Source organism: Papio anubis, chromosome 1, assembly GCF_008728515.1.
Source record: "Papio anubis isolate 15944 chromosome 1, Panubis1.0, whole genome shotgun sequence".
NCBI classification, from domain to species: Eukaryota; Metazoa; Chordata; class Mammalia; order Primates; family Cercopithecidae; genus Papio; species Papio anubis.
The window spans coordinates 138,184,897-138,197,717 of NC_044976.1; the positions used below are offsets into that span (position 1 = coordinate 138,184,897).

The window sequence follows — 12,821 nt, forward strand, 5'->3', positions numbered from 1 at the left end:
AAAACTGCTAGGCCCCAGCGCTGCCTCCCTGCTCATCCCTGCTGGAATGTAAGCTCCCGGGGGCCGGAACCTTGGCTGTCTCTTGGTTTACCACCATGTGCTCCCACTTAGCCCAAAGCCTGGCACACAGTAGGTACATCATAGATACTAATGGATGAAGGAATGAATTTTAAATCTTTGTCTTTCATTCTCCTTGACGATTCCCATTTTAACTTTGCAAATGTCCTTCTTTTTAGCCACATCCCAGTGAGGTGGATCAGGAAGACAGCCAGTTCAAGAGCCTGTTTGAGAAGCTGGCAGAGAAGGTGAGCGGAGGGCAAACACGGCTTCCCAGGTGGGCAGGAGAATATTCAGGAATGTTCAGGTCACTTCAATCTTTACTCCCGGAGGTCTCTAGGCGTAAAAAGGGTGAGATTCAGATCTCAGGGGTCCCCAGCTTCTGTGTCTATCACCATCCTTTCTTAAGATCGAGGACCTTTCCTACATTGCTTGGGAATTGGTACTGAGGCCACTTTTCTTGCTGCATTGACTGATTCTTGAGAAAATAGAAAAGCCAGATCTCCAGGTCCTGCCAAATGCTTTCTGTTTGCAAATTGGCCCTGTCAGACTGGGGCCTCTGAATAAAAAGCTGAGACGGCAAAACCTCTCCAAATCGATATGCTTCAGAGTGGGGATTGCCCAGTCGAAGTGGAAGCCAGCTCAGCTAACCTGGCTTGGGATTAGTGTGCAGGACTAGCCCTGTTCCCTGTCACTGTCTTGCAGCCCTACCTGCCCTCTGGGAGACCAGCAGCCTGAGGAATCCAAGCTTTGCCTGACATGAATGTAACTTGGGCACTTGGAGCAGAGAAAAAAGAACCCCCGATCCTTCTCCCCTGCCCTGCCTTGCATTCACTTTGGTAGCAGCCCGGTGGGGGCCATAAGTCAAAGCATAGCCAGGACTTGAAATGTCAAAACTGGCCCCATAAATACAGCGAATGTGTTGCTCTTTGGAGGATAATAAAGTGTGTGAAAAGGACCCTGAAGAGGAAAAAAACAATGGTCTCCACCGCCCCCCCCCTCCCAGGGAAGCTCAGGGCGACTTTCTAGACTTAAGGATAAAATAGAAGAAAAGACATCAGAATCCCTCGCAGGAAATAAAACCTGGGAACAGTTTCTTTGCATAGCCATTGAATAAAACCCTTGCAAAGATAAGCCAATTTATGTTTTAGATGGATTTATAGGCCAGTATTTTTGCTAACAAAACCTTGTTTCCTTAGCTGCCAAGGGGTCATATTTTATTAAGAACATCAAGAATGATGAAAGGAAAAGCTCATATTTGCATAGTTCTTCATGCACCTTATCTTACTTTTCTCTCTGGCTGCATGGGGCAGTATTGGTCACTCTCCTTGCTCTGCTTGTAAAGTGACCTGCACAGAGAGGTTAAGGAGCTGGCTGAAGAACAAGGCCTCATGAGAAATGGGGTCAAGGTCCACATGTAGATTCTCGACATCCCATTTCTTTCCTGGCAGGCTAATGGGGGTGGTCTTCTAACCCGAGAGGCTTTTTAAAGGGGCCTCAGGTCTTTTTTTTTGAGATGGACTCTTGCTCTGTGACCCAGGCTGGAGTGCAGTGGTGTGATCTCAGCTCACTGCAACCTCTGCCTCCCGGGTTCAAGTGATTCTCCTGCCTCAGCCTTCCAAATAGCTAATGCCAGCCACCACGCCTGGATAATTTTTGCATTTTTAGTAGAGACAGCGTTTTGCCATGTTGGCCAGGCTGGTCTCGAACTCCTGAGCTCAGGTGATACACCCACCTTGGCCTCCCAAAGTGCTGGGATTACAGATGTGAGCCACCGTGCCCGGCCCAGGTCCTCAGGCCTTATTATTGGGACTGACCACTCTGTGCTGGGGTGAGGCCAGTTGTCTTCAGAGGATACACTGCTTTGTGCAGCTCTCGCCTCTCTCATTTCCAGTAGAATTGCCAGGGTCTGGCTAGTGGAGGATGGGAAGATGGAAAGTGACTGGGCTAAAGTCACATGATGAATAAGGGACTGGGTTCAGACTGGGACCCAGACATCAGCCCAGCACCCTTTCTCTGCATTTCATTGGTCATCCTGCCTGAGATCTGTCCTCCGTCTGAGAGTTAAGGGATGACTCTTCCCTCTGACTCAGTGTTTATCCCAGATGCACACAGAATATCCTATTCTCTCAATCTCTGTCCCCGGTTTGAGATGGGCTACTGTGTGAAATACCAATTCCTGTAGGTGCAGTGGGGAAAACTGGCACTTTGGGGTGAACCAACCTTAGGTTTCCAAGTCCAGCTCTGCCTCTTGGTAGCTACAAACCACAAGCAATTACATCACATGAAAATGACAAATGATGTTGTATGTATACAGTGCTCAGCAGTTTACAAAATCGTGACTTCCTTAACTCGAAAATGGCTGTGGAACTGTTATGAGGATTTAAGGATCTTCCACACTGGCTCTGGCACATCTGGTTCAATCCTATCATTGCTGTTCCTGTTACTTTATCCCTGTTCAAGAGAGCCCTGTGAAAGGCAGCAGCGCCCTGGCACGGCAGTCTTCTGCCACACTGCATACCACACTCATGGCACTAACACACCTCTGGCCAGGCTCCTGGGGTCCCCAAAAGAAGAGGAGAATTTGAGTTTTTATAGATGTCACCTGCTTTTAAAATCACAGGGTTGGCCGGGCACGGTGGCTCATGCCTGTAATCCCAGCACTTTGGGAAGCCGAGGCGGGCGGATCATGATGTCGATGAGTTTGACATCATCCTGGCCAACATGGTGAAACTCTTGTCTCTACTAAAAATACAAAAATTAGCCAGGCGTGGTGGCATGCATCTGTAGTCCCAGCTACTTAGGAGGCTGAGGCAGGAGAATCGCTTGAGCCTGGGAGGTGGAGGTTGCAGTGAGCAGAGATCGCACCACTACACTCCAGCCTGGGTGACAGAGCAAGACTCTGTCTCAAAAACAAAAACAAAACAAAAGTCACAGGGCCAGTGGACCCGGTGTCTGACTGTGAGGAAGCACTACATTAATTCACTGTCTTGAAACAACTTGTCAGGGCCTGACATGGTTTGCATTTGTGTTCCTCTTTCTAGGATTCTGAGATTACTGCCAATGCACTCAAGATGCTTTTGAATGAGGCATTTTCCAAACGTAAGTTCCTTCTTGGGGTCTTTCAGAAAATCTGTAGGAGATGCTGGGACAGGGTGAGGGAGGGGCAGGCAGGCATTGGGCTGGGAGCACCACAGATAGGAGAAAGGGCTTTGGTGTCTGACTCCAGGGTTCTGATTCAGTCCAGCAAGACAAGAGGGGAAGACGGAGAGGCAGGAGACGGGGAGACGAAGGTGGAGTTGAAGGCTGGGCTGGCGCTGGCGACCAGCCAGCCCCTGCAGGAACAAAGCTCCATAGTGTCAAATGAAATTGCAGGCTGAGTCCCAGGAGAAAAAGAGCTGGGCTGGGATTGACTTAAGTGAAATTTTTTCACAAAATTAATAACTTGGATATTGTGGAAACCTCTGCAGATGAAAGATCCAGTTCTGTAGCGCATCTTGGGGGAAGGAGGAAGGAGGGATGATTCTGACTCTCCTAGACTGTCCTCAGTTCCCCATCTTTAGATTTTTGCAAGCCTCAGAGCTGTCAGAGGGTCAAACTGCACTCAGGAGGGAAGATTTGCATCTCCCCTCTGAGCCCCAGCCCATAGAAGGCCACAGGGAGTTGGTTTCTCTCCGAGTCCAGGGATGGGCCAGGTTAGGTCTTCCAGTGACTGATGGGCTCTCATTCACTCACTGCAGCAGGACTGGGCTTGAGAATTCAGGAAGCAGAGGCTTGGCCCAGGAAGCAAGTCATACCCTTCACAGGGACGAACCCAGGGCTGAGCAGATGGATCCCCAGAGCTCAGAGCACAGGCCATCTCCTCTCCAAACCACTCTTGCTCCTGCAGTTGTGGAACGGTGGAGAGAAAGACAGGGGGTTGCAGGGTCTTTGGCACCTGTCTTGGCTCCCAGGTATATGGAAGGTGAGGGTGGAGGCCAGGGATGGCTGGAGCTCCAGTGACATGCCTGCAATTTAGTAAGGAAGGGCAGCAGCTGTCATTGAGTGGCTGTATGTTGTGATTAAAAGCTCAGGCTGTGGAGATGGCTGGCCTGCATTTAACTCCTAGCTTTGCTCCCTACTGGTTGTGACCTTGAGCAAATCACATAATCGCTCTGGGACTCAGTTTCCTCATCTATAATATGGGTATAATGATAGCATCTACCACATGGAGTTATTTTGAAGAGTAGTTGTGCAGTGCTTATAACAATACCTAGCCATATAAAGTTAGTTGTTTTATTAAGAACTTATCATATATCAAGCCTGGGCTAAAACTTCACTTCTATTATCTCAATTAATACCCAACCAGTCTTTGGGGCAATTAAGGTTATTATTACTGTTATGATTATTCCCATTTGATGGAGGAGGAAATTAAAGCACAAAGATATTAATTTGCTGAAGTCTGTGGCTTGTAGGGAGCCAAGCCAAGGTTCAGATTCTGTACTTGGATGCTGGTGCTTGTGTGTCCTATCTCCCAGGGCACCAGGAGGCTCAGGCATATCTGCCCACAAGCCTGCCATGACGCTCTCCTCATTTGGCAGAGACCAAGTTTGACTCCACACTCTTGGATGGTATCTTTGGGGGTCTTCTACCTTGGAGGTTCTTTCCCTCACCTTCAAATGATCCAATTCCCACCCTCCTTTTCTATTTAAATCTTTAGGAACAGACATAACGTTCGATGGATTCAACATCAACACTTGCAGAGAAATGATCAGTCTGTTGGATGTATCCTTTAAATGTTGCATTATTTTTTTACTTTCGTCCTGTTTTTGAAGACTCCCCACCTTTTCCAGCTAGAAGGAAGGGAAGGGTAAAAAATGAGAAGGGGAACGAGCAGGCATGGAGCATATGTCAGGGATTGTACTTGAAGCCTCAAAGGAAAAATGTATCATATCATGGATGTGCCTCAAAAAGCTTGAGATTATCTCCGTTTCACAGGTGAAGAAACCGAAGTGTGCAGTGTTTAGGTGACTTATTTAAAATCATGTAATCTGGAGGTAGCAAGCATGGGGCATTTGCGTACCTCCTCCCTCCACACTCTGTTCATCTCTTCATCTTCCTCCTCTCCTTCATTTCCACCCATCCCCACCCCCACCCTCTACTGCTCCCTGCTTCCTGAGCTATCCACATCACTATCTGATCTTTGCTTCAGAATGTTAACATGGCTTGTGGACAGCCACTACTGATAGTTTAGAATTATCACACAAGATAAAACCTATTTGTTCTCCCTGATCTAATTTAACCCTCACTTGATATTGAAGTATGATGTGTTAGGCTGTTCTGGCTGCTATAACAGGAGACCATAAACTGGGTGGCTTATAAACAACAGAAATTTATTTCTTACTGTTCTGGAGGCTGCGAAGTCCAAGATCAAGGTGCTGGTAGATTTTGTGGTGGATGAGGGCCGGTTTCCTAGTTCATAGATGGCATATTCTTGCTATAACTTCACATGGCAGAAGGCGTGAGGGAGTTTCCTGGTGTTTGTTTTATAAGGGCACTAATTTCATTTCTGAGGGTTCTACCCTCATGACCTAATTACCTCCCAAAGCCCCATCTCCTAATACCCTCACATGGGGATTGGGTTTCAGCATATGAATTTTGGGGGACAAAAACACTCAGTCTATAGCAAATGGGCAGTAGTTTTTGGGAGGAATGGAGAAGGTTAAGGCATTCTAGGTGGAACGAACCTTCTAGGTGTGAAGGCACAGAGGGTGAGTGGTGTAACATCACTTCCTTAGAGCTTTGCCTACGGTGGGTCCAGGTTGCCATTCGTCACAGTGCTGATGGTGAAGGTGATTTCTTTAAAAATTGAAGCCTTGGAGGGTCCTTCTCCGTTCCTTGGGGCCGCATCCATGACGAGCTCTGTTAATCCATGATGATCTTTACTGTGGGTTCTTTCGTTAACTGCGGGGGAGGAAGGATTTTCCTTTGCGTGGTTGTCATGCAGAGTGGTCCTGGATGACAGAGCGTGTGTGCCCACCTCTGCATGGCTGATCTGCCATGGAGGGCTGGTGCTATCTTTTGGCCTCTGAGCTTCAGGCTGCCACTCCCTGCAAAAGGCTGGGGCTCTTTAGCCCTCGTGTCTTTTCTCCATGCTTAACAATTTAATTTGTGGGCCACAAGGAACTGTTAAGTGTTGATTCACTTTACTGCAAATAGTTCCTTGGTTTCTGAATCACTGTCATCAAACCCTGTCTGTTGACTTCAGTTTAGATTTGAGAGTTGCCTTGTAATCTACCCATTCATTATTCCCAACGGTATTTGTGTCTTTCACGGTTCCAAGAGGAGTGTGACTCTCTGCCACTCTTCAGGAGTTTCTGTTCCAACAGTTTAGGTGGTATGGGGCAGTGGTTCTGAATCAGCAGAAATACCCATGGAATCCTTAAAAAAATAACAGCTCTATTGAGATATCATTTACATACCATACAATGCACTCATTTAAAGTATATCAGTCAATGGCTCTCGTGCATTCAGAGTTGTGCAAGCATCATCACATAATTTAGAACATTGTCATTACCCTAAAAAGCAACCCTGTACTCATATTACCAGTCGCTCTCCATTTCCCCCAACCCCCACCCCCATCCCTAGGCAACCACTAATCTACTTTCTGTCTCTGTAAATTTGCCTATTGCGCACATTTCATATAATGAAATTATACAATATGTGGTCCTTTGTGATTGGCTTTTTTTTACTGAACATGATGTTTCACGTACTATAGCATGTATCAGTACTTTATCACCCATGGGGTGTTAAAAATACAGTTAAAAATACAGGCTTTCACATGTCCTACAAAGTGATAGAAAAAAATTATAAAAATTGGCTGAGCACAGTGGCTGATGCCTGTCATCCCGGGACTTTGGGTGGCATTAGCAGGCAGATCACTTAAGGCCAGAAGTTCGAGACCAGCCTGGAACACAGTGAAATCCCGTCTCTACTGAAAATACAAAAATTACTCGGGCGTGGAGGCACATGTCTGTAATCCCAGCTACTCGGGAGGCTGAAACACGAGAATCGCTTGAGCCTGGGAGGCAGAGGTTGCGGTGAGCGGAGGTCGCACTGCTACACTCCAGCCTGGGTGAGAAAGTGAGACTCTGTCTCAAACAACAACAACAAAGACAACAACAACAACAAACAAACAAAAACCCCTGATTCCTGGAAATCCTGATTCTGTAGGTGTGGTCTCTGCAAGCAATTTTGTCTGGAATTGAAGACCACTGGTGTTCTGGGACAAAGGCTTAGAAACAGACAGGGGTCCAAATTCTGGCTCTACCACTTATTGAGGTGTATAAATTTGAGGAGGTTGCTAAATGCTCTGAACTTCAGTTTCTCCTGGAAAATGGGATAATGATACCTAGCTTGTGTGGCTATTGTTAGGATGAAATGAGATACAAGTCTGTAGAGTACCTAGACCCGAGTGTTAGCTTCCTTTGCACACTACTCTTCTGAGATGTATTGGTTGAATTATTAGTAAGGATTTGAAGGCTATGATGCATTCAACACTCAGTGCAGATTATAGATCCAATAACACCGACTTTCTTAAAGGATGAGGCTTACAAGACTTTTTGTTTGGCTAGTTAAAGGAGGTGAGAGTGATAGTCTGTTTTAGAATTCTAATGATTTGTTCAGAGATGGGGTCTTGTCATGTTGCCCAGGCTAGAGTGCAGTGGCTATTCATAGGCACGATCTGAGCTCACCGCAGCCTCAAACTCCTAGGCTCAAGCAATCCCCTTGCCTCAGCCTCCCGAGTATCTGGGGCTATTTCAAAATTTTAACATTGGTGCTGTAATGTACATACTGTTTATTGATTAGTTGTGATTGGTGAGAAAATTGCAGAGTCTCTAAAAGACTTAACTTTAGGAGTGTAAGTGCAGTTCAAAACGAAACCCCTGTTGACTAGCACAGTGTTAAAAAAACAAATAGTTGTGGCCCTTTGGGAGGCTGAGGCAGGCAGATCATTTGAGGTCAGGAGTCCAAGACCAGCCTGGCCAACATGGTGAAACCATCTCTACTAAAAAAAAAAAAAGAAAAAAAATTAGCAGAGTGTGGTGGCGGGCGCCTGTAATCCCTGCTACTCGGGAGGCTGAGGCAGAGAATCACTTGAACACTGGAGGCGGTGGTTGCAGTGAGCTGAGATCACACCACTGTACTCCAGCCTGGGCGACAGAGTGAGACTTCGTCTCAAAAAAAAAAAAAAATGTTGTGGAGTAAATGTAAATTGGACACAGAAAATCCCTCATAATATCCTCCTGTTTGGTTGTATATTGGCCTATTGGCAGATCCTGTGGCTTAGACTCCCAATCCCATGGTTCCTGGCTCCTGATGTCTTTTCCCATAATATTTTGACATTCCAATAAACTCTAATTAGCTGAATGATCAATCACAGAAATGTAAATCTAGAAGCGAATTTACAAATCATACAGCTCCACCCTGTAAATAAACCAGGATGATTAGGGTATTCATGATTTTGCAGATTGGCCAGCTCATGACTTGCCCTTTTTTCCTAGCTCTGTGCTTGGCCTCAGAGGAGGGTCTTGGTGCGTGTTTGACTTTTAAATCTTTATTTGAACCTGTTACACACTGTCACCCCTACTGCTCTGCTTGCCACAAACATGGAAGGTTCACTAAGGCCTTAAGGCACTCGTGCAAGCTCACAAGAGAAAGAAATCCTTAAGGCATGTAGAATTTGGACTCAATCATGTTGGTCTTTAACGTGCCTAGAGCAATGGAACGGGCACTTTGGGGCCGGTGGAATTCAAGACGCTCTGGCTGAAGATTCAGAAGTATTTGGTAACTCTTCTCTTCCTTCTGGGCATCCTCTCTTCTGTTCTAATCCTCACTTACACTCATTCCTGGTCCATCATAGTCTGACCACATCCTTAATCATGGTCAAAACTATTGAGACCTGGGCACACTGGTCATGAAGGAACAAGAAGGCAATGAGAGACTCTCATACCAACCACTGCCCTGAAAGCCCTGCTGTTCAGACAGCAAAGGGGCCAGCATTGGCCAAGCTCTTATCTTTGCTCTGAAACCTTCTTGGGAGGAGTCAATAGGGTCTCTTTTTGAATGTGTCCCTGGCCTTTTGAGGAAGCAGTGTGGTGGAGGGAGATGATTCTGGTAGGGGCTGTGAATGGCTGTTTTCTACTTGGGATTTCTTTCCTGCTTTAGGAGATCTATCGGGAAACTGATTATAACCACTCGGGCACCATTGATGCCCATGAGATGAGGACAGCCCTCAGGAAGGCAGGTGAGGACACATCCTGTAGACAGGGTCTTGGGATCCAGGTGTGCACATTGTAAATATTTATTCTCATGATGATGGTGACAGCAATTACAGAGGATGGGGCTATGAAGGAGACAGAGAGGAACTGACCAGACAGGCAGCTGCCTCACCTTCTCTGCTTTCGCTTGCTGATGTCACCCATGGTTGAGTTGGTGCTGGTGCTAGTGCTGGACATGGAATGAGGCTGAACCTGATGAGGAGTGGCTACAAGGAAAGGGATGGATGGCAGGACGCCTTCCGGGATCCCCTGGAGAAGGCAGAGTCAGACCTGGGTTGCAGATTGATACAGAACCACAGAGGGGCCCCTGCGATGTCAGCTCCTTGAGTGTTTATGGGAGACAGTGCTGAGTCCTCCGCTCCACCCGTGACCCAGGCCCCCTCTGCCCTCAGGTTTCACCCTCAATAGCCAGGTGCAGCAGACCATTGCCCTGCGGTATGCGTGCAGCAAGCTTGGCATCAACTTTGACAGCTTCGTGGCTTGTATGATCCGCCTAGAGACCCTCTTCAGTGAGTCACTCTGTCCTCCAGCGCCATCCTACTAATCCCAAGGTGCAAGGTGGGGCAGGGGCAGGACCAAGGGGCAGAAGCAGACATTGCTTTTAGGAGGCCAGGGGCCCAGAAAACGATAGACAGGGTTTCTGTAATGCTGGCACCTTGTGGGTGAGGGGCAACTGGACCTGAAGGGGCTGAGGAAGTCCAGCCTGGCCAGATCCAGGACGGAGGCTGCCTTTTTTTGGAGACTTACAAAGCTGCCATCCAGACTATCGTGTATCTACAGTGTGCAGTCACTAGGCCAAGATGAATGAGTCCCAGTAACTGTTCTTAGATGGCTTTTAATGTCTATTTATATTTGTTTTTCAATACAGATCATATTGAGAGCATTCTTCCCAGTGAAGGGATGGAGGGGGCCCTCTGGAAGGCAATAGGCATTTTCCTGCCATATTGGGCCTTGAGATTAGATATCTTATTAGGGAGGGATTTTTTCCTTGCACTGAGGTTTGGTAGGTGTTATGTTCTAGTGAGTCAAGGTCAGTTAGCCAGAGACAATGCTAAGGGGCTGGATTACCCATAAGCAAGACAACCACCATCTGTTTGACAACACTGCACCTTGATAAAGTAATTGCCCGTTTCTGATATAAAGCTTCTGAGGATGGAGATGCCAAAGGGACCATCTCTGCTGGCAACGGGGTTTGTCTGTTTTGGCGGGGGGCATCTGATCCCCCAAAAGCTCATCGTGTGCCCTGGATCTAGCTTTTTGAGGTCCCTGGGGCTAGGTGGGGACTGGAGGGGAAGGGGTTGTAAGGGAAAGGGGAGTTCCCCAGGTGGGGATGGGGTAGACAGAGGCAGCTCTCTGACTGTTCCCAAGTCCAGGAACAGCTTTATCTAATTTCATTCCTTCTCTGGTGTTTTAGAACTATTCAGCCTTCTGGACAAAGACAAGGACGGCATGGTGCAGCTCTCTCTGGCTGAGGTAAGTGTCTTGAGGTTTGATGAATTGCTGGCTGAAATTCTTGGACCATGTAGTTGCCGAGTGGTGCTTATTCCTGTTGACTGTCTTAGGTCCATGTGAATACCGTGCACATTCTGTGGCAGGCACTGGGGGGAGGAAGGCAACTGTTATACAGTTTTCCAAACATTTTTGTTTATTATTATTATTATTGTAACCATAAAGCTACAGCTACAGCTACATTTCAGGTAATTTCAGAGATGCAAGCCCTTGTTAATTTGGATGGAGCTGTGGGTGGTGGGCACAATATAAAGTATCTGGCTTCTAGGACCAGCTGTCTTAGAGGGACCCATGGAAGGATGTAGGAAACAAAAACGAAATTGCAACAGGTAGAATGAAGATGCAAAATGAATGAGTGTTTTTACTATGTACAAGCCACATAATGTTTTTGCAGAAAAAATCAGAGTACTTCCCCTGTGGACACTGCACCCCTGTATGGCAGAGGCCTTTACTGGCCAGAGGGGACGGCAGGAAGTGTGGAGATATCTCTAGGGTCCAGGCAGGGGAAGACATTGGCCTTTGACTTGCTTCTGAGGCGCTAGAACTAGAGCACCAGGTTATTACTGGCTGTGCCCAGTTGTCTGTGCCCATCCACTTTCTTTTCTTCTCTAAAGCGGGAATGCCATTGACCTCTTTCCTGTAGCCCAGGAAAGGCCTTCCTAGAAATAGACCTGTGGATTCTTACAGATACCTGGACAATAGTATGGAACCTAAAATGGAGTGTGGTTGTGTGGGTGCATGAAATATACATATATATACACACACACACAAATATACATATATAGGAATATATATACACATATAGAAACAAATACATATATAAGAAAAGATATATACACATATATAGGAATCTATAGAGATATATACACACATTTATTGTGTACATATATGTGTGTATATATTAGTATACACTATTGTGTGTATATATGCGTGTGTGTATATGAATATACATGCACATACCTATTTTTGGAGCTCCCTTTGGGTCTAGAGCTTTTTCTGAGTCACATTTCTGTAGTGCCCCTGTTCAGGAGTTAGTGACGTAGTGAAGGCCTTCCTTGCTTCCCATGTTTGAACAAGGCACTTACTGGGGAATGGAGATAAAAAGATCATTGCCATGTGAGGCAGGAGAGCATTGATGGTGAAAGCACCCCAGCCCCTGAGAAGCCAAGAACTCAATCTCATCCTTTTCCTTTGCAGTGGCTGTGCTGCGTCTTGGTCTGACCTGGGGTTTCGGACATCAGTGACACTCCCTGCCCCACTGCTTGCCTCTTGTCACCCCTTCTCTACAATTTTGTGAACATTTATGCTCCAGTGGCATTCACTGGTTGTTCATACCTTTCTTGCCCTGGGTCTCTTTCAGCAGCACTGAGCTATGAGCTATGTAAGCCGACCCTGTGGGCCCAGTGGAGGGAAAGCAATCAATTAAAGTTGTGAGCCAGAATGGTTTCCGCCTTTCTCTTGTGATATGCTATCTGGGCTGTATCCTGGGCTTTTTATGCTTTAGGAAAGAAGATGTTCTTGGGAAATGGCACAATACAAAACTGCTGAAAGATACAAAATGTAGGTTAATTTCTCAGAGGAGAGGTCTTCTGTGGACCGAGAGGCATCCGGAGGCCACCTTCAGGAAAGGAGCCCAGAAAGGGAGCAGGGATGGGATGCTGGGAGGACAGGGCTTTCTTCCTTATTTGCAGACACGGGAGGCTGCTGGACTGTACTGAGGAAAATTCTTACCTGGCAAATAGCTAGAGGGGAAAGGCAGTTCAGGTTAGTTTTGCTCACAGCTGAACGCTGGCATCTTTGTTGTTGGTAAGAAAATAGATGGCACAGCCATGGTGTCCTAAGGGAGGAATGGGGACAGGGCTGGTTGTTCTATGCAGACACAAAATACCAAGGAGAACACACACACACACACACACACACACACACACACACACA

The 12,821-nt window shown here is 46.8% G+C and overlaps 1 protein-coding gene across 2 annotated transcripts in view; it reads left to right on the plus strand.

The window, feature by feature from the left end:
* CAPN8 (calpain 8) overlaps nt 1-12,334 on the plus strand; it is a 75,456-nt gene extending 63,122 nt beyond the window's left edge. For both annotated transcript variants that reach the window (XM_031655471.1, XM_031655473.1), the window contains 8 exons: nt 237-305; nt 3,102-3,159; nt 4,757-4,821; nt 8,815-8,883; nt 9,265-9,343; nt 9,770-9,886; nt 10,792-10,850; nt 12,084-12,334. In XM_031655471.1, the coding sequence (XP_031511331.1) occupies nt 237-305; nt 3,102-3,159; nt 4,757-4,821; nt 8,815-8,883; nt 9,265-9,343; nt 9,770-9,886; nt 10,792-10,850; nt 12,084-12,107 (540 nt within the window). In that variant the 3' untranslated portion in view covers nt 12,108-12,334. The remainder of the gene's footprint in view (nt 1-236; nt 306-3,101; nt 3,160-4,756; nt 4,822-8,814; nt 8,884-9,264; nt 9,344-9,769; nt 9,887-10,791; nt 10,851-12,083) is intronic.
* Nucleotides 12,335-12,821: the final 487 nt, after the last annotated feature.